Below are 22,768 nucleotides of genomic sequence, written 5' to 3'. Positions count from 1 at the left end.
TCTAATCCAGGCAGCATCCTGGTAAACCTCTTCTGCACCTTCTCCACAGTCTCCCTTCCTATAATGGGGCAACCAGAGCTGCACACAATACTCCAAGTGTGGTCTGACTAAAGTTTTATGTAGCTGCAGCATGACTTCCTTACCCTTATACTCAACACCTCTACCAATGAAGGCAAGCATGCCATATCCCTTCTTTACCGCCATATCCCTTCTTTACCACCTTATCCACTTGCATAGTCACTTTCAGTGAACAATGGACCTGGGCCCCAAGATCCCTCTATACCTCAATGCTATTGAGGAGCCTACCATAAATTGTATACTTTCTCCTTCCATTTGACCTCCCAAAGTGCAACACTTCACACTTGCCTGGATTACACACCATCTACCACTTCTCTGCCCATATCTGTAACTGATCTATATCCCGCTGTATTCTTTGATAGTCCTTACACTGTCCACAGCTCCACCAATCTTGATGATATCCGCAAACTTGCTAATCCACCCATCTACGTTTTCATCCAAATCATTGATATATATCACAAACAACAGAGGTCCCAGCACCAATCCTTGCGGAATACCACTGGACATGGAGCTCCAGCCAGAATAACAGCTTTCCACCCCTACTCTCTGTCTTCTATGGGCAAGCTAGTTCCAAATCCGAACTTACAATTCATCCTGGATCCCATGCATCTTTATCTTCTGAATCAACCTACCATGAGAGCCCTTGACAAATGCCTTACTAACATCCATGTAGGTAACGTCCACTGCCTCACCCTCATCAAGTGCCTTTGTCACCTCCTCAAAAAACTTAATCAAGTTTGGAAGACATGACCTGCCCCTCACAAAGCCATGCTGACTGTCCCTAAGCAGGTCATGCCTTTCCAAATGTATAAATCCTATCCCACAGTATCCTCTCCAATAGCTTCCCTACCACTGGCGTGAGGCTCACTGGCCTAGAATTACCTGGATTATCCCTATTTCCCTTCTTGAACAAAGACACAACATTTGCTACTCTCTAGTCCTCCAGGACCTCGCCTGATGCTAGTGAGGACACAAAAATCCTTGTGAAAGCCCCAGCAATCTCATCACTTGCTTCTTTCGATATTCTGGGATATATGCCTTCAGGCCCTGGGGACTTACCCGCCTTAATGCTTTTCAGAAGACCCAGCACTTCCTCCTTAATCTCAAAATGTCCCAGCACATTAGCATGCCCCACTCTATTTTCAGTATCCTCCAATTTCTTCTCAGTAAATATTGACACAAAGTACTCATTTAGTACCTCAGCCACTTGCTCTGAATCCAAGCACAAATTCCCTCTTTTATCCTCGAATTGACCTAACCTCTCCTTAGTTATCCTCTTTTTCTTAATATAAGTATAAAATGCCGTAGGATTATCCTTGACCCTGCTCTCCAAGGACATTTCATGATCCCTTTTGGCCTTCCTAATCACCTGCTTGAGCACTTTCCTGCTATCTTTATATTCTTTAAGGGCCAGGTCTGATTTTAGCTTCCTAAACTTTACATATTCTTCCTTTTTCTTCCCGACTAAATTTAGGACCTCTCGGGTCATCCAAGGTTCCCTTACCTTACCATCCTTGTCCTTACTCCTTACCAGAACATGCTGATCCTGAAATCTGATCAGCAGGTCTTTAGACAACTCCTAGGCAGGTCAGACGTGGACTTGTCCAACAGCAGCTGTTCCCAATCAATGCCCCTTAGTTCCTGTCTTATCCTGTCGTAATTTGCCCTCCTGCAAGATCCAATTTTATCCTTACTCATAACTTATCTTAAAACATAATGAGTTGTGGTCACTATTCCGAAAATGTTCACCCACTATCAGGTCTGTCACCTGGCCTGGCTCATTTCCCAAAACTAGGTCCAGTATGTTCTCTCCTCTAGTTGGACTCTCCATATACCATTTCAAGAGCCCCTCTTGGGTATACTAAAGAAATCCAGCCCCATCTAAGCTTCTTGTATTAAGGAAGTTCCAATGTAGTTCCAAGTTAAAATCCATTCTAAACCTTCACAAATCACTGATTAGTTCTCAGCTAAAAATATTGTTTTTTTTATTCTGAACACCACACCACCACACGTTTGGGATGCCAAGAACTTAAAACTGATAGAGGAGTTTATCAGGATGATTAGTTGATTATGTTCAATGTTTAAGTATCTGTCTCCAAAATCAAGATACTACAGATGATGCAAATATGAAATCTGGAAGAGAAATGCCAGAAATACTCAGCATTTGTGGAGAATGAAACAGACTTAAAATTTAAAATCCGCTGAAAATTCTGATGACAAATTCTTGGCATGCTTTAACTGCTTCTCTTTCCACAGTATATTTTTAGCATTTTCTGCGTATGTTAAATATGTACTGCCTTTCTATGTTTGTAACTTTAACCTCACTTGAGCAGACAAAAAGTAAACCTGCAGGGTCTTTCTTTAAGTATACATGTGGGGATTTAATGCCATTATCAGTCTCATTTTCAACTTTATGTGGTAATCTAAGTGGGGAAGTCACAGTGCCATATATGTCAGGATAACCTAATGAAAGTAGGAGCTAGGGTCAGAAGAGGCCTAGGATTTTGTTTTTGTTTTATAGCTCAGAAAAAAATAATCAACTAGTCATCCTGGTAAACTATATCTTGCCCCAGAAATAGCTCTACATCTGTTCTATTTAATGGTTTAGCCAAGAGTCTGCTATTAAATCAGTTTGGATGAAGTTAAATATGGAATGGTAAATGCTGTTTTTTTTCTGGAATGTATGATACATTTGAGGTATTTTGTATTTCTGAAGTAGGCTGGGCATCAGTTACTTAACCAACTCCGTTTAGATCCAAGGCCGACAGGGAAACCAGTGTAGATTTAAGGTGAAATGCCAGAGGTTTAGAATGGTGAATTAGAACAACCTTTTCAAACAGAGATGTGAGGCTGTGGGATGAATTCCCAGAGTTAACAATTAAAGCAGAACTCTTGTCAGCCTAAATAATTTAGATTAATTAGGTGCTTAAAAGAATGAAGAACAAAAGAATAAGATAAAAAGTGTGCAGATGGAATTATGGATATTGCTTATGTATGGAATAAACACCTATCAGCCTGTTTCTGTGTCATTATTCCTGTGATTTTTTTTTCTGGTTGATTTGGAAAAGCAATAAACTAGATATTGCTGGAATGATGATGATTTGTTAATGCAAACTGCATATTTTGTTGCACAAGTTGGTCAACAAAGAGGATTAAGATATACCTCGTGATTTTCAAATCTCCAGAATCTGTTGGTCAATTTACTTTGCTCTACCATTTGCTACGCACAAACAACATTTTGCCTTTATCTTTCCTATTTTTTTCAAACTCTGTTGAATTTTCACACTAATTCATATTAAACTTGCCACAGAAAATTAAGTATAACAATTAAAATTGTAATAACCTTCTAATAAAGTCATATTACAATTAATCTACCTGGATTAAAAATGAAACAGTTTAAATGACTGTGATTTATTCCTGTATATAATCTTATTATTAGAGATTTAACTTTCTTTGCATTTCTTTTAATTCTTTTTTGATTCAGTCCTTGTTTCCTTCTATATCTTTCTCTACCTGATTTGACTAATTCCTTTTTTTCTTCTTCCTCTATTTCTCTCTTAGTCTTTCATTTACCTTGGTTAAGGACATAGTGTTACTGCATGACCAGATGCCCCTTTGCTGTTGTCACAACTTATCAGCTCATTCTTTTAGCAATTACCATGCAAACATTTTAAATCAAGAGGTGCTAATTCAGAAATGTGACTTCATTTGTAGTAAATTAGTTTTTCTGCCTATCGAATAACAATATAGTCCAGTTTTTATTCCCAGTTTTTGAAATCTTACACTAAAGCAAAATCCGCATTTAAATTTTCTGAATTGTGTTTTCTTTCAGATTTTGCCTGTAAGCCATACAAATATTAGAACAGACCAGGTATTGTATCTCTTAAAATCTGACTATAATTGTTTAAAAATAATGATTTTTATGTCTCTACATGTAACTTTGTCTATGGTAGTACTGATAGACAATTAATTTTCATTTTTATTATCTTTATGTTCGGATAAAACTAAAATATGAAACAAAATTATAGTAATGGAATTTTAGAACTTCTCCCCCTTTCTAATAAGACAGGATGATGGGAAAAAACAAAACCTACATCACTGTTGGTTTCATAATGTTACTTTTGCTGCTAAGTTAGAAATGTATTGGTTCAATCCCCATTCCAGAGTTTAATCAAGTATTTCAAGTTGGTGTTTCAGTGTAGTATTTCAACATAGCAAATCTCTGGCCTGGAAACATGAAACCATAGATACCCCCTCTGGTGGAAGTAAAAGAAAAGCAGGCACTTCTCCCCACACCCTGCTCAATCGTGTGGCCAAAATCACATTGCTTTTTCTGAGACCTCACTACGCACAAATTGATTGATGCATTGGCAACAAAATAATCTCAAAAGTGATTCATTAATTGTAAGTTCTTTGGGATGTCCTAAGAACCTAAAAGTTATTACCTTAAGATACTTCTTTTTTCTATGGTCAATCAACTATCTCTTTGGGATCAACTAACCCTTTATTCCTAAGAGATAGTTGATTGGTAATAGAAATAAAAACAGGTACAAGAGCCAGAGGTACTAGTCCAGGATAGATACAAAAACATAGGATCTGTACCTTTGTTTTAAAAATTGATTAACTGCAGTTCATATTAAGTATGAAGTTAACTTGACTGTGATTATGGTCCTAATAAGGATGTTTACAGTTCATGTTTACAGTTAACTTTATTATTTACCATTCAGGTGTTTCCTGCCAGCTATGCCTATTGTTATGAAGAGTCTTCGATCTGAAACATTAATTCTCTTCCTCTTTCCACAAATGTTGCCTCACCTGCTCATTTCTTCCAGCACTTTTTGTTTTAATGCTGTGTAATATTTATATTCACTGTAATTGATGCTAGGTAACATCATTATATTTTCTATCTCAGGAACTGGAAGAAAGTCTGCAGCAACTTCTTGCAACCAAAATTGCTGTTTACATCATGACATTTCTAATAGTAACTGTGGCCTGGGCGTCACATATCAGGTAAATATTGTTTTAGTAATGTATTGCAGCTTAACTGTTATCTTAAAGTGGAAGCAAATTATTGTGCAAATCAGACGTCATTGTTGACTGCAGGACCTCTTGTTGCTGTAAATTATATCAAATAGAATTGCACTGATAATTCAAGACACACCAAGTTATATCAGTTAAAAAAAAAGGGTCCTTGGTTTCATGTTTCATCTGAAAGTCACCAGGTCAGAGAGTACACTGCTCCCTGAAATGCTACACTGAAATACCAACTTGAACTCCTCACCTCATTCCCTTTATTCCATGGTTCACTGTCCTCTCCTATCAGATTCTATCTTCTTCAGCCCTTTGTCACTTCCACCTATCACCCCCCAGCTTCTTGCATCATTCCCACTCCCCCCCCCACCTGCCTAGCTTCTCACTCTCACCTGGATCCACCTATCATCCGCCAGCTCTCGCTCCACCCCCTCCCCCCACACCTTTATACTGGTTATTTCCCTACTTTCCACTGCTGAAGAAGAGTCTCAAACCGAAACATTGACTGTCCATTTCCCTTCATAGCGGCTGCCTGACCCATTAAGTTCCTTCAGCATTTTGTGTGTTGCTCCAGATTCCAGCATCTGCAGTCTCTCGTGTGTCACCAACTTGAAATACTTGATTACATTCTAAAATGGGGATTGAACCCATAAATTTATAACTCAGTAGCAAAAGTAGTATTATGAAATCAAGGATGATGCAGATTTTCTGTTTTTTTAAATCAGATATAAATAGGATGAGATAATATATTCTGACTTGGAATCATCTCCTGTTTACAGTTTCTCTAAAAAATATATATCACTTTTGAACACAAATTTTTAAATATCTCACCACTTTTATAGATTGTTCCAAGTGATTGAACAAATAGATGACGTTCTTGCACTTCTCAACTTGGTGAGTATAAAATGTTCATGACAACCTGCCTTTCTATATCTCATGAACTAAAATCTAAATTAAACCAAGCATTCTTCACTATTGTGGGGGAGTACTAACAACTTGTTGTCATTGGTTAGTTCCTGTTCTTTTAAATCCCACTTAAATTTTTTCCCAGTGCAATGGTTGCACTTTTGTATCTTTGGTATTACATTTGGTGTAACACATAGTATATTGCTATAGGTTTCATGTTGATCTCTAATGATGGTTCTCTAATTGTGCCACAGAAATGTGGAAGGGTCCAGGTTGAATCCTCTATTTATGTTGAGTTAGTTGATTGCCACTTTAATTGTAATAATAAGGGGCACTACGGTTGGTCCCAGTGTCCCAGGTTAGAAACAGTAGCTAAATTATTCTACTGTTAATCTCTATTCAATGACTATGAAAATGTTTGTGATGCAGGTTTCATTGGCAATATCAGCATATATTACCTACACCTAAATAATCATGCAAAGTGTTCAAAGCATTCCCTCCTGATGACATCCTTGTCATAACCAGCACCTGCTTTGTTGGAGAAACAAATACAAGGCATCATGCCAATATCTTTGTTATATTACTTAATTGTCTAAGCAATAGAGGACAGGGGTGTACTTGTTACTCATGCCGTGACAGGTGCTGGTGACTGATGGAAGATCCACCACCTTATTGGGTCTGTCATCTCTATCAACCTGACCTCTAAATGAAATTGACAACAGAAATGCTGCTGCAGAAAGATCAATGTTGAAGGACTCAAATAAAAAAGGAAAGCTCTACTCAATCAATGCCTGACAACCCCACTCCCAACCAACAAGAGCTGCAGAACGCCCACGTGCCTGGCCTGACTTGAAATTCTCCATTATTAGTACCTGTGATGAGATGCTTTGGTCCTCTACTGGAAAACAGTAGGCCTAGTTTGACAAGAATGATTAGGAAATTTAGGAACTAATTAGTTGTAAACACAGGTATTGTTCACCTGGAACCACCATTATATCTCGGGGGGAAAAGTACAGAGCAACAGGCATCTGAAGGCTAACAAAAAAATTCAGGACCTAAAAATAACAGATGGTGAGCAGTGTGTATGAGATCCAAAAACTATGTGATAACCACAAAATCTTTAGCCCAAGCAGCCAAGAACCCATCCTGCTCAGTACAAAAGACAAGAGAGAGCTTATTGAGAACAGAGAGGTAGTCAGTCGCCCACTGGAAGGAGCACTGAAGATCTTCTCAACTAAGCCTCTGTCTCTGATGGGAGTATTCTCGATTCCATTGCACGGCTAGGTGCTTCCTTGCTGGGCAAGAGCTTCAAAAGATCAGTAAAACAGCAAAGACTTTGGAGAAAATGAAATGCCTGCTGATGTACTAAAGCATGTCCGAGAATTACTTCTGCACAAATTCATGGCATCATCTCACTCATCAGGAGGAGAGGAGACCATGCTGTATTCATGATTGTCTTCAAGAAAGGAAAATAATTTCCATCATTGCAGAGCAGTCTCCCTCTTGTCTACCACAGAAAAAGTAACTGCAACCATCTCCTCCCAGTCACCAAAGGTTTCCTCCCATTTTAGTGCCTGTGCAGATCCATCCATCAAGACACACAATGAACATGATCTTCACCACATGGCAAATCCAACAAAATGCAGAGTGAGGCACCAACCACTGTACATGGCCTATTTCAATTTCACATCAACCTTTGACTCCATCATCTTTGGGGGATTATGAGGAATCACTCTCGAATTAGCCTATCCTCAAAACACAATTACTATTCTATGTCTGCTACGCAATGATATGCAACCCAAGATTCCGACCAGATCATCTACACACCAGTCCCAGTGCAGACATGGGTCAAGCAAAGTTGTGTCAACACAGCAACCCTATTCCTAATCTTACTTGCTACAATACTGCACAGGTCCTCAACCAACCGACCACCAATATTGCATTTCATTTCCAAAATGTTTTCTGCTGGAGTAAGCCTGCAGGATGAACAAAAGGGGTTCAACCTTTGCTGCCTCCATTCCATAATGAAGTTAACCCCATTCTAATCACTCAACATTCACTCTTCACAGATAACATGTGTATGTGCACATCTGGAGGCTGAGTTGCAAGCCATGGTTGACTTCTTCACTTAAGCATATATTAGATGGATCTTATACTAAACATCCAAGAAACAAGGTCCTATACCAACCTACCCTGCTATACAACACTGTACACCAGCAATGAAGATCCATGATGAGACGCTGGAAACTGTAGATCATTTTCCACATTTCAGACAGGTATTAATGATAAAATTTACCACTGTCATTAGTGTGGCAGCATAATCTTCAGCCAACTAAGGAAAAGAATGAAGACCCAAATCTCTGAGCTGGCACCAAGCTCATAGTAAACCAAGCAGCAGTGATCCTTGCCCTCCTGTTTGCTTTGAGTGCATGTACAACCAATAGTAGGCACCTCAAAGCATTAGAAAAGTACCACGAATGCTGTCATTGCAAAATTCTACAAATCCATTGGCATGATAGCTGAACCAATGTCAGCATCCACTCCCAGGTTGATATCCCCAGCACTGAGATTCTGATAACATTCAAACAGCTCCATTATGCAGGCCACATTGTTTGCATACCTGATAGTAAACTCCCAAAATAAGCACTCTTCTCCAAACTCTGTCACACTAAGAGATTTCCAGAGGACAGAAAAAACACATCAAGGACATTCGCAACATTTTCTGGGGAAAAAAAACATTGTCACTTTTTCATGGGAATCCCTGGCTTGTGAACACTCAAAATGGAGAAGGCGCATCGAGGAGGTTACTTAGCACCTTGAGTTTCTACAGTGAGAGCATATAGAGACCATGCACAGATAACAGATAATACGGTGCACAGATAAAAGGTGCAATGCCAGTAAAACACACCCAATTGAAAATTTGGTTTTAGCATGCAATTGTGGTACTACTTTTCTGATTTATGTAATTTAAATTTGTTTTAAAATAGATACCTCCAAATTTAACACTCAAGCTACTTCAACTGAGCACATGTAGTGGGCTGAATGAGATTGACTTAATTCTCATAATTAAGAGAATTCATAATTCTCATAATAATATGAGAGTAGCTTATTTCAGAGTAGTGCAGAGACCAGGTGAGAGGGTGCACAGGTTTCCCAGATCCAGCATAGGAGATCCTGGTGATGGAGATGCAAAGGAGGAACAATGACCCAGGCCAGCAAAAAGAAATGAATCCCCTTCTTCCTCCTATCCCTCTCTCCTGTACCAACCAGTGCAGCTCTGACAATCTCTCGTCCTTCTCCCATTTTCTTGCAGGCCAAGGGAGAAACAGAAAGATGCCCATCACCAAGCACTCCCTTTCTCCTTGTGACTCCTTTAAGGTATCCAGTAAGATAGAATACACAGCACTAACTGTTGTTGTGTGAAGTCCTCGGGGGGGGGGGGGGGGGGGGGGGGAGTTCCAGAAGTAGTGTCAATGAGTATTGGTGAATTTTTGGTGGCATCTGGCAAATCACAAGATGATTTTCAAAAATCGTTTTCAAGTCTCCATCAATGAGTGAACAGTAATAAGTAATAAATCTTGAATAGTGCTCAAAGTTCTTTATGACAACTTACTTCCAAATTGGCTGGTTCTTTTAGGAGAGGATAGTGGATCAAATGCTATGATCCACTATCAGAGAGATATACTGGCCAGTTAAACTAAATTTGGAGCCAAGTAAGACCATGCTTTCTTTGTGGTGAAATTTTAAAGTTGGGTTAGTCCAGCAGCAGCATCACTTCTGATCAACAGCCTTTGTACTATTTACAAACAATGCCCAAGTCACTGTTAAAATAGGACTTTGCACTGAGCTGAAATGGTACTGTATCTGATATGAAGCCTATGGGGTGAGTGACAATCTATTTAGTGCTATTCCCAAATATTGCAGAGGTCAAGTTGAGTCCTGACTGTCCAGTTACACTGCTATTTTCTCTTCTGTATACTTTTAATCTATCTTGAAGAAAAAAACTAATATATATACTGTATATAGTAGCAGCCTCAGTATTTTGGCTAAGTACTTATAATATTTATGTTTTTAGGCTTGTATGATGCTCATAACCTTCTTGCCTTATACAGTAAGTAAACACTATGTTATATATAATGCACTATGTTTTAAAGTGGAAGCTTTTTAATGTAATGCTTTAGGAAAATGCATATTATGTTGACATCCTTAATTTTTAAATGGCTAATGTTGTGCCATAAGACAGTTTGTAAAATAGTCTGCTAAGTCATGTGATTTGGTGGTCCTTAAAATTGTAAATACGTGTAATTCATATCAATGCTGAATTTTGACTAAGCATATACTGAATTTTAACAAATATTTCAAAGTGAAATTTAATATGTCTACAAATCATTACTGGGGTTCAACAACTATTCTGAAAATGTTGTTTATTATCTCTAAATAATTGAAATGTTCATTTCTTAGTTTTCTCTGATGGCCTCATTTCCAGACGACACACTTGGAATTCTGTCATTTTGTGTTTGTGCCATTATCATTGGATTAATTCAGGTATGAAATAAATGCATTTTAATGTGATGTAACAATCTGGCAAAGAGGGATTATTATTGTGAGGCTGTCCATGTTTGTAGCATGAGTCACAAAGCCACCTTTTAGGATAGAGCATTAGTGTGCGTGATACCAATGCCTGCCAGAAGGATGCAGAGTAGGCAACACACAATGTCAATGAACACTCAGCACTCCTGCAAATGGCATCTGTTCAGCAGGAGGAAGGATTCCCACCAACCCTATTCAAAGGGATCACTGGTTGCTTGCAGCTGCCATAATTGTACAAGTATTTGGTGTTACTCAACTTTTGACAGTTGCTAAATTTACAGGAAGCAGTGTGCCAGGAACTGAAGAAGCTTGTCTTGCTTCAGGGCTTCTACATTGGGTGCAGTAGCAGACATTCGCCTTGGAACATAGCTGGGATAATAAACAGAGGACACACAGCTCAGGACAAGCTGTTGAAAGAGGGTGAAAGCTGATGTGGAAGGGATCTCACCAAAATGCATATTAATCTATGATTTTCACCCAGCAACTCTTTTACTTAAACCTCAGTGAAGAAAATCCTGTATTTTCAATATGGGTAGTTTCACTAAAATAGCCTACTTGCTGCAGTTACAACTCCAACCACAAACAAGGTAAGGAGTGCTTTGCCAATGACTGTAAAAGTCACTGTTGTCATTAACTTTAATATGCTTGACCTCTTAAAGGCTGGAGCCAGAGATACCTGTAACATATCATGGTTTGCTGTTACTTAATGGAAATATGCGATAGTCTCTATTCCAAAAGAATTGAAGACTTCTCCTATTTATGCAAGAGGGCAGCAGATAGAATAGGCAATTGGCTTCATGAGGTTTGTAGGCTTCTCCAAGGTACAGGTTGCTTTGTAGGCACCCCGTGCCAATTCGGAGACGTACAACAACTGGATTCCATTCCTTTGATGTTCAACTGGCATGTGAACGTAAAAGCACATCATGTAGATTATTGTCCACCTGCGACAATCAGCTGTGTCATACAAATTTGACCATCATGACAAACCAGTGGAAGCTACTGGGTTTTGATGTCTGCCAGCTACATAGTTCTTGACTCAAATGTGCAACCCATGCACACATGGGCTACCTGCAGTAAACAAATGCTATGCTGCCACATTGATTCTGATAGAGCAAATGAGTAATATGCTAAAACAATGATTTATTTTCCTCAAGGAATTCGGCACTATTTAGTAGAATGAGTCTCCAGATTCGTGGGGGCAAGTCAGCCTCGATGGGGCCTATTAGAAACCAAAGTGGCAACCTGTGCATTGAACTGCTGGAATTAGGTGAAGTTTTAATGAACACTTCTCATCTATATTCTATAAAGAGAAGGACATTGTTGTTGGAGAATTTGGGGAAGGGTTTGGCAAAATTCTAGAACAGATTACCCTCATATAGGAGGAGATATTAGATGCCAGGTGGGCTTAAAGGTGGACAAATCCCCAAGGCCTAATGAGATGCATCCCAGGGTGCTATTGGAGGCAAGGGGAGGAGATAGCTGGGGCTCCATTTTTAAATCTTCTCTGGCCACAGAAGAGATGCCAGATAACTACAGGCAACAAGGATGAACCAGGTAATTGTAGGCTGGTGAATCTAATAAATATTGAGTTGAGGTTGAGTTGATAAATTGAGGTGTCCTGAGATCCTTGCTATTTGTTTAAACCTGGATGTGAATGTAGGAGGCATGATTAGTAAGTTTGTAGATGATAGGGAAGTTGGTGGTGGTGTTGATAGTGAGGAAGGTAAGCTTCAGCTGCAGAACAATATTGATGAGTTGGTAAGATGGGCAGAATGGTTGATAAATTTAATTCTGAAAAATGTGAGGTGATGCACTTTGGGACAAATAATAATGCTAGGACCTACAGAAGTACTTGGTGTACGTACTGTACATGTCCAGGGATCCTTGAAGACAGGAGCACAAGAAGATAATATGGTTAAGAAGGCATATGGGATATTTGCTTTTATTAGCTGGGACATAGAATATAAAAGCATGGAGGTTATGTTACAGCTTTAGTTAGGCCACAGCTGGAGTACTGTGTGCAGTTCTGTGTACCATACAATAGGAAGATTGTGACTACATTAGAGGGGGTGCAGTGGAGGTTCACTGGGGCATTGCCTAAGATGTTTCAGCTATGAGCAGAGACTTGATAAACTGGATTTGTTTTCCTTGAAGCAGAGCAGGCTGAGGAGGAACCTTACAGAGGTATACAAAATCACAAGAGGCAAAGACAGGGTAGATAGTGAGAATTTTTTCCCTTAGCAGATATCTCTATAACCAGACGGTATGGTAAGGTAAGGAATAGATTTCAAGGGGAATTAAGGAGCAACATTTTAACCCAGAGAGTGGTTGAAATCTGGAACATGATGTCTGAAGGATGGTGGAGGAGGTACATTCAAAATATTTAAAGTATGTGGATGAGCATTTGAAGTGCCATGGCATAGAAGGCTCTGAGCTAAATGCTGGAAAATGGGATTTGTATAAGTAAAGTACTTGATTGTGGCATGGACATCATGGGCTGAAGTGCCTGCCTCCATACTGTATGAGTCAATGTGTGTAATATTTTTAATATGTAGTATCATTGTCCAAAATAGTAGAATTAGCCTTTTCATCGAAAAGGAATTAAAAGTTGGCAATATTATTTTGTTTTGAACTCCTGGATTTGTGCATCAATAGAACACATTTTATTTAAAATGTGGCATCTATGAGGTTGCCCAAGACAGTTTCAGCTATTTTTAATATGAATTGGTGTCAAAACCCATTACACATAGGGCCCTTGTAGCCAACAGGGAGGAGAAAATTCTCTTCCAGCTGTCGAAATTGGTTCATCACCTAAATGATGTACTGAATGCAATGTGTTGACTGAGTGTACCATATACTTAATCCCTTTTGGCCATGTGTGTGGTTTTCTGCGAAACACCATGTTATTGATTACAATTTTACATCACATTTTATGGATATTGTTTAAAAGGTTAAATGCATTGTGTTTCTGAAATTATTTTAGCTTTCTTGATTGCCCAAAACCAGATAGATAGACAGACAGACACACAGATAGATACACACACACACCATGTTATGAACTGATCTCTAACCTCCCTGATTTTTAACTGCAGTACCAGTGAGTATACTGGAATTTTCCTCAGTATCCTTGAATAAAGAAGAATGTCAACCATAGTTCCCATTCCTGTTAAGTATTCTTAGAATGTTGATGCGTAATGTGGAAGTGTAAATATAGGCGAAATAAAGTCTCAGATTTAACTATTTACCTCAAGAGGTGCAAGACCTGCTGAATCCAGCAGTATGGGCTCGCTCATTAGTGCTGCTTCCATTTGTGAACATGTCTACATAAATGAAACAAGGATACATTGAGAAAGAAAAAAAAATGTATGCTTTTTTGGTGTCTTTAACTAGTATATTCATGTGATAATTGTTGGAGAAAAACTACAGAGCTAACTTCTTCCATTAATTCCGTAACAGGCTGTAATTGTAATTTATGGATTCCACCACCCTTACTTATTGAATGCTCATATTTGTGCATTAGAAGATCGAATTTTGTATAAATACCAAATTTTAAAGGTGACCTTACGAGCTCCAGGTCTGTTCTTCATAGCAGGAATCATATCTTTCATCTATTGTCCAGTGGTAAGTTCCGTTTTGTGCATCTATACATAACTTGTTAATTCAGAACTATATTTGAAAAAATATTCCTGAAATCAAATTCAGGACTAATGGTCCATGAACATTCAGTAATTCAGTTGATTACATTATGACGTGTCATAAAAGTACATCATAACCTGCTAGTTCAGTTGATGTTGATGCGTTGATTTATTTAGAGGAGCTAATTGCCCTTCTGCCTCATCTATTTCAACCTGTCTGCCAATTGTCATTGTCCCGTGTGAGCAGAAAGCTGATAGAGTAAACTTATCAAAGAAAAAAATAAGCAAAGTAAAATGTTGAATGTTACAGGCCAGATTTGTGCTGTTTATCATGGCAAAATTCGGAAAACAAGATGTGCGAAGAGTTTTTCATATCAGTTTGTACAATATAGGCATATTGTCACAGCATTGCATTTAAAGAAGTTTGATCAACTAATGATGCACCACACTTATTCTAGAGATTGAATAGTTTGAAAGGAACAATTGCCCTCAAAATACTCACACTTGAAAGTACGAATTCCGCACTAATATGATGATGTAAATTCAATATTGCATTCAAATTATAGTACATAGTCATGCATATTCTTTGACTTCTATGTACAATGGTAAAGTAACAGAGTATAATAGCTAATTTTCTATTTAAAAAGCCAGCATTCTGCAAGGAACTGCTGGCACTTTCCCTTATCGATGTGCATATGCTTGGGACTCCCACACAAATGCATGCAAACACAGAAGTCTTGAACTCTTGCACAGTTAATGGCTGCTAACAATGCTCTATGGCTAACACTGGACTCCTCACTAAATCCAGTGGTGGATCACAAATTTAGTTTTACCCAACTTATGATAGAAAATCTGCCTGCTGAATCTAAAGTGGCAGAGGAGCCAGCATAGAATTAATGGCTGGCAATGAATTGGTATGGCATAGGAGTTTGATCCTGACCTCCGGTGCTGTCTGTGTGGTGTCTGCTCATTGCTCTGTTTGGAACTGGCAAGGATCCTTTGGTGAAACAATAAGTAAGATTCCATATAATTCTGTGTTTCATTTTTAATAGTATTTAAATATATTTGCTTGTTTGTAAGAGGCATATTCACAAACAATCTTGTGTCTTCACAAACAATCTTTTTGGCAGGAATGATATTTGGCAAACTCAAGGGCACATCAGCCAGGTGCCAAAGCAATGCTATAATAGGGGCTTTGGGATTTACAATAGAAAGACTTGCACTGTGCAAGTGCTTGCCAATTAAGTCAGCCATGTTTCCCGGATGAAATTTGTGCCATAGGATCCCTCCATGAAAGGCTTTATTTTAGTGGGCAAGTGACTGACAAATACCAGTTCAATATGTTGGTCATATTATATGCATATCATACAGGCATAATGAACCAAATGGCTCTTTTGTGCTGTATGACTAAATAAATGTAACTGTTTTATTTCTTCATGTAAACTAGATTACCAGTTGCATTTTTAGCTGTATTGTGGTATGATCTCACATTGTATTTGATTATTGGAAACATTATTTTTCACAGGCATATGCAGTGCTTGCGCTTGTCATCTTTCTCCCATACATTACTCAGTTTACACAGAGGTGTGGAAACAAAATAAAGGGTGAGTATTTGAAATATTAAGATCATGCAAAGTCAGTTTCTGACATTCCCTGTGCATTTATAACTATAATCCCATTTAGAAATGGAAGTTCTAAGGAAGAACAATCGCTACTTGCAACAGCAAGCTGCCTTTCCACCAGCCCTCCCACCCCATTTCTTGTCAACATCAGTATGGTATTGCAATAACTGTGGAGAGTTTACAACTAAAATATCCTCTCTTTCTTTTGAGAAATATGGTGCTGTGGTGAGAAGTGGTAGGCAAATAGTTCAAACATCAGTCAAACTTTAGATCTGTTTTAATGAAAATTGTGTGATTAACATGCTCAAATTGGAAGAAAAATACATTGTGGCAAAAGTAAAAAAAAGCAAAAGTTTGTTTACATATCTTGTTTTCCTTCCAAGGTCCAAAAGAAATACAAAGTCTGCCATTTTACACATTTCATCCAAATGAGCCACTGAGCAAAGAGCGTGTAGAAGCTTTTAGTGATGGAGTATTTGCTATTGTTGCAACTCTACTTATTTTAGACATATGGTAAGCTATGTATCTACATTGTTTGCATCATTAGACTTTTCAACCACCTACCATATTTTGCTTTATTAACTAGTTCTTCGCTAGTGTGGTGATATATCAGTAGAAGTCTTTAATGGATTGATCACCCAAGTGTGGATTCCCAGCATTGCTAATCCCAACTTCATTAGAAGTTTAAAAAAAAGTACTGTTTTACATTTGATAACATATTCCATGAGCTGGATTGCGCTAAATCTGGCCTGCTTCCCCGCCCACCCCCTCCTCTCCCCGTGCTTTTCCCAAAGCTGCATTTACAATTTGTGGCTATGTGATATCATTTGACTTCAAGTCGTAGCTGCCATGGCATTCCTATAGAGTGGGTCTTGGTGGCAACTAGGCCACAGGTGGTTACTGAAACCCAGCCTTGGAACGCCTTGATGGCCTTTCAAGATTTCACAGCTGTCAAAGGCCTTTTAAACGTCTCTGAGTATCAGAGTCACTTAAAAAAAATTAAATAAAATTAAATGATTTTTTTTAAAAACGAAAAAATGTTTAAAGAAAGCTTAAAACCACTAGAAATTAAATAAAAATAAATAAATCACTGACCTGCACTTACCTTTTCAATCAAGGTTACTCATCCTTAGTGTAAAGCTAGGTTTGTTGCCACAGCAGGATGTGAGACTCACTGGTACCTGAACACCAGATCATCTCCAACTTCCATGTTGCAATATGCAGGTATGGAAGTCAAATACATGCTGAGTCCTGAATATGCCATAGCTGAAGATTCTGCAGAGAACTATTAAACATAATTCAACATTGTGATTTACTCATGCAGCGTTCTGATCGATTCAGTCAAATTTGAAAAGTTATTATTTTACTTATTTTTAGATCTGTGGTTAACTTAATAACTGACGATATTTTAAGCTCTCTTTAAAAATGCAGAAGAATTAGTTTTTGAGAGTCACGGATTATAATAGATCATAGACCATTGGCAGAAAGTTTATTATCGAGCTAAGGAAAGACCGTCCTAAAGTAGGGTGTTCATACAAAGTACATATCATCATACTCCATATCTGAATTATGTAATGAGTAGCAGTGTTAAACTGCCTTAGTTGATCAGGGAGGCTTTATGACCAACTGGTCGATGAGGACAAGAAAGAATAGTTAACCATTGACAAGTACGTCATACAAGTTCATCCAATAACGAACAGGAGTATCTTAGGAATTAACCATCTTGCTTAAACATTTTTTATAAAAATTCTTATTTGATCCTTCATGTAGAAAGTAAACAAAGCTTCAAATCTGGAAAGAAGGAATTCAAGAAAAAACTTCACATGGGTACATTAAACAGTGCAAAGTAAATTCCAACTGTTATGTAAACCAGGATCATAGAATCAAAACATATATAGTTAAACTAATAAAACTGCATAAGTACTTGAAATTTCCTTTTCTAGAGTTGTTGTGGCCTTACTATTTTTAGAAGGGTTGCCTGCAATTAAATCAGCATGGCCAAAATGGAGCTCCAATGACCTGTGCTATTTAACATATTATAGCTGGAGGGAATCGTTTAATAAAATTTGATTAATGTTTCTGAAAGGGTTGTGGAATAATGAATAACTTGCAGAGGAGGAGAGTGATTTTTGGCAATTATGGCTCAGTTAAAATACAAGTTGCAGCTTGTGTGAAGAAGGTAACCCAATAATGCTGATTGGTTGGACATTCCAGGATTTTTACTCAGTAAGGATGGAGGAAAAGCATGATATATTCAAGTTTGATAAACCATAATGGATATTTGAGATCCAAGTGTTTCCCCTACTGCCCTTATCTGTCTGGTTGTCTGAGTTTGCAGGTTTGAGAAGTACTAGCAGAGAGGGGTTGGCAGTTTACTGTAGACCATTGTGTACGTAGTACAGGCTGCAGCCACAGAATGCAGATGGTACAAGGAATGCTTGCTTAAACTATTGAATAGGGGTGTTGATCAACTAGTAGACAGCATCAAGCTCCTTGAGTACTGCAGCAACTATATCTATTCACTCAAGTGGAGAGTTCATGGTGGAGAAAGAAGCTGGTTCAGTTGCCACAGCATTTGAATAGGTGGTCAGTTAGTTCCTGATTTATTGATCACTGCCAGGATATCGATAGTGGAGGATTCAGCAAAGGTAATGCCATTGAATTTGAAGATAAGGCCAGTATTAGATCAGTCATGATTTTAGAGGCTATGCTGCCCCCCAAGTCTCTCTGCCATTTAATAAAATCATATCTGATTATTTGTTAAGAAGACACTGTGGTGTTTAAATTACACAGTAAGGTAACTCTTTTACAAATTACATTGTCTTTGAGACCCTAGTGATTTGTTCTCCACCCTCTACACATGCCAGCCTTTTAAAACACATGTCATGCTTTGCATCTCACTCATTTCTCTCCACTGCAGAGGTACATTTGCTTCCTAATATCATATCCATTAAATTTAAAACTGCAGCAATAAACAAGCAGGTCAGGCAGCATCTGTGGAAGCAAAAGGATAGTCAACAGTTCAGGTGGAGACCTTGTATCAGGACTGAAAATGTGAAGGGGAGATAACCAGTATAAAGAGGTGATGGGGAGGGGTGAGGCAGGAGCTGGCAAGTGATAGGTGGATCCAGGCAAGGAGGGGTTGCTGGACAGATGGAGCCAGGTGGGGGAGGGACAGGTGAAAATAGCAACAGAAGCTGGGAGGCAATTAGTGGAGGTAACAAAGGGCTGCAAATTATGGAATATGATAGGTTACCTGGCTCCATCTGCTCGTCAATCCCTCCTCACCTGGCTCTACCTTTGGCTTGCCAGCTCCTGTCTCACTCCTCCCCTCACCTCTTTGTACTGGTTATCTCCCCTTTACATAACTCAGTCATACAATTGCTTCTTTGACTCCACTGATGCTGCCTGACCTGCTGAGTTTCTCCAGCAGCTTGTTTTTCACTCCAGATGCCAGCATTTGCGGTCTCTTGTGTCTCAGATTTAAAACTATCATCTTCTACAAGTCAATCCATGGCCTATACATCTTCCTTTATTCCATATCCTCTCCTGAATATTGTTCCTTTAGTGCTGGCCTTCTGTACCATCTCCTCCTGTGGTGGCAGAGCTATTAGCTACTTCAGCGTTCTCTCTCAAACTTAGTCTCTAAGTTCCTCTATTTTGCTACCTGTCACATTTTCTTTAAAAATCAGCTCAAAACATATTTTGTCAAGCAAGTCATCTGTCGATTTTCTAATCTGTCCACTTTTCTAATCTCTCCATTCCTTCTTCCTTTTCTGACTTAGTTAATTTTATTCGCAAGACATGAGATTGTTTTTAGTGGTAACTGCAAAGAGTAAATGTCAATTAATGTATTAACAAAAGTGATGATTCATGGCACTATTGGGTTGAGTCTTCTTATAACTTTATTGGGACATTGTTGTTTCAGCGAGGACAATGTTCCTGAATCTAAAGAAGTTGCAGATAAGTTCCACGGTAAACTCTTTGAAGCACTTAGTGAGTATGGTCCAGAATTTCTAGCTTATTTTGGTTCATTTGTGACAGTTGGCCTTCTTTGGTTTGTGCATCATTCACTCTTTCTCTACATCACTAAGCCAACGAGACTAATGGGCCTCCTGAATACTTTCTCTCTTGCTTTCATTGGTGGACTTCCATTAGCCTTTCGGCTCACTCACGAATTTGCTGCCAAGTCACGCAATGAAATTGAGGCAATTCAAATTAGCTGTGTTATAATTTTTCTTGCAAGTCTCTTTCAGTTTGCAATATGGGTTGCAGCACTTTACAATGAAAAGGAAACCTTGCATCACCATATCCGATATGGGGGCAAAGAACATGCATTTATGTTTGCCAAGCTGTCACTTTATCCTTCTGTTGCATTTGTTACATTCTGCTTGACATATATTTTAAGCAGGTTTAGCACACAAATCTTCCATTTGATGCAAATTATTGTTCCTTTTGCATTTGTTCTTTTACGAGTCATTGTCCGAATTGCTCTAATTATTCTGACATGGTTATTTGATCGATTAAAACCAAAGACATCAGTGTTAAAAGAGGAAGAAGAATCTACTATCACTGTGAGTGAGAGATGAGAGGAGCAGTGTTGTAGAGCACACAGCATGGAAATGTTAATTTGGTTTAAAGTGTTCATAAACACATTTGGTTTGTTTGTAATCATTTGCCCCCTTTGTTATTTTGTTCATGAAGCAGCTTAATGCCTCAAAACTCATCAAAGGAAACTTTAAAAATGAAATGCCTTTGTATAACCCTGTTATGTGCCAATACAGACAAAAAATGTTGTAAAATTACATTCCTTGGTTATCAAAATGATGTTATTTATTTTATATCTAATTTTTGTCTAAATATTTTACATCAGTCATTTTGTTTAAAAATGTTTGAATAATTTGGTAATGGTGCAATTTCAGTGTTACAATACCAATGTTTCTGTACAATTTTCAGTTTTCAGTGTTATGTCAAGTTTCAATTTTGTCCTTTTGCTTAACTTAAAACACAATTTTTATTTTTTTTATATTACATTTTTCTAAAATGACTACAGTATTATCTTTCAATGTCAAATTGTGTACAAGTCAATTACTGAAGGAATGAGTTGTTTTACCAATTGTTGTTTTTAGGTATAAAACATTCTTGATAGACTCCTTCACCCTGTTACAATAATCATCTGAAATAACACATTTATATTCCACAGATAAATCCTTCATTTTTCATGCCTGTTCCCAGTATCTATTACATTTTAAATGATTGCCTCTAACAGCATAACAGATTTTGTTGTTGTAGCAGTAATTGTAAAAGGCCTGCAATTAAGTTACAGGAGGAAATAATATTTTTGAATGAACTGGGAAAAATTCTTGTACAATAGAATGGAATTATGTAAAATCCTACAATACCTCTTAAAGTTTGTCTTAAAATTCTTCAGATTTATTACTTGTTAAAATGTCATCTTATTCTTTGTCCATGTTGAACTTTTAAAATGTTTGTTGTCAGATGCTGATTATTCCAAAATCTGAAAATTTGAACCTACAATATCAATGGTAATGAACTGTTATGGCTTTAAATAAATTATGCTCATTATATAGTGTTGTTTTCTTTTCCTTCAAAAGTAATTAGATGTTTTTCTTTATTCAGTAAATTCAGTAATGAATGACATATTTGCTTAAATTTAACTTTTTTAATGAAATTGTGATTTGGCAGTCAACCCAATTTACAAACCAATACACTGGCGATAACAATGGTGCTATGAAGACCAATTTTTTGCCATCAGTGTCGGTGAAATACTGAAACTCAGAATCTTTCCCCAAAAACACATTTTGTAGTAATAGTCAAATATTAAAACAGAATATTTCCTTGATTACAATGTATTAATTCACTAAATTTACCAATTCATGGATTTACAGCAGAGACATGGTCATGCTAAAGATGCCACAATCAGAGCAGAGGGAACTGCATCAATTGGTTGGCACAAGCTTCATTTTTTTTCCATTAAAAAAAAGGAATGTTGAGGGGAAAGCCTCTGCAATTTCCAAGGGAACTATATATAACTTTGATAACCTGTGCATATGGAATCATTCCACTGAGACAGGGAAAGGATGGTAGAGTGAAGGAACCATGGTTGACAAGAGATGCAAAAAATTGGTCTTCATAGCACCATTGTTATTGCCAGTGTGTTGGTTTGTAAATTGGGTTGACTGCCAAATCACAATTTCATTAAAAAAGTTAAATTTAAGCAAATATGTCATTCATCTCTTGTCAAGCGGAAGAAGGAAGCATACTTAAGGTTTAGGAAGTAAAAATCAGAGGGTTCCTGAGAATTATAAGGTAGCCAGGAAGGAGCTTAAGAAGGGACTTGTGAGAGCTCGAAGGGGATATGAGAAGGCCTTGGCATATAGGATTAAGGAAAACCCCAAGTCACTCTTTACGTACATGAAGAACAGGAGGATGACTAGCACGAAGGCAGGACCACTCAGGGAGAAAGAAGGAAACGTACATAGAGGCAGAGGAGCTAGGGGAGGTCCTTAATACTTTGCTTCAATGTTCACAAGGGAGAGGGACTTTGATGAATGTGAGGTCAGCGTAGAACGGGCTGATGTGCTGGAGCATGTTGAGGTTAAGAAAGAGGTGATGTTGGAGCTTCTAAAAAAACATTAGGAGAGGTAACTGCCCAGGGCCAGACGTAATATACCCGAGGTTACCACGGAAAGTGAGGGAAAAGATTGCTGGAGCATTTTCAATGACCTTTGCATTCTCCCTGGCTACAGGAGTGGTGCCAAAGGATTGGAGGATGGCAAATGTTGTTCCGTTGTTAAAGAAAGGTAATAGAGATAATCCTGGGAATTATAGACCAGTGAGTCTTACATCAGTGGTGGGTCTTACATCAGTGGAGAGGATTCTTAG

At 38.1% G+C, this 22,768-nt stretch overlaps 1 protein-coding gene across 1 annotated transcript in view; it reads left to right on the top strand.

Moving 5' to 3' along the window:
* tmem175 (transmembrane protein 175) overlaps window positions 1-21,448 on the top strand; it is a 28,281-nt gene extending 6,833 nt beyond the window's left edge. Inside the window, exons 2-10 of the mRNA XM_052039296.1 lie at window positions 3,911-3,949; window positions 4,991-5,088; window positions 5,952-6,003; window positions 10,091-10,126; window positions 10,477-10,560; window positions 14,062-14,226; window positions 15,766-15,844; window positions 16,246-16,375; window positions 19,791-21,448. Coding sequence (XP_051895256.1) covers window positions 3,911-3,949; window positions 4,991-5,088; window positions 5,952-6,003; window positions 10,091-10,126; window positions 10,477-10,560; window positions 14,062-14,226; window positions 15,766-15,844; window positions 16,246-16,375; window positions 19,791-20,451 — 1,344 coding nt within the window. The 3' untranslated portion in view covers window positions 20,452-21,448. The remainder of the gene's footprint in view (window positions 1-3,910; window positions 3,950-4,990; window positions 5,089-5,951; window positions 6,004-10,090; window positions 10,127-10,476; window positions 10,561-14,061; window positions 14,227-15,765; window positions 15,845-16,245; window positions 16,376-19,790) is intronic.
* The last annotated feature ends 1,320 nt before the right edge of the window (window positions 21,449-22,768 follow it).

This window comes from Pristis pectinata, chromosome 2 (genome assembly GCF_009764475.1).
Source record: "Pristis pectinata isolate sPriPec2 chromosome 2, sPriPec2.1.pri, whole genome shotgun sequence".
NCBI lineage: Eukaryota > Metazoa > Chordata > Chondrichthyes > Rhinopristiformes > Pristidae > Pristis > Pristis pectinata.
Note: the sequence above shows the minus strand (reverse complement) of the source record. Positions and strands in the feature narration are given on the sequence as shown.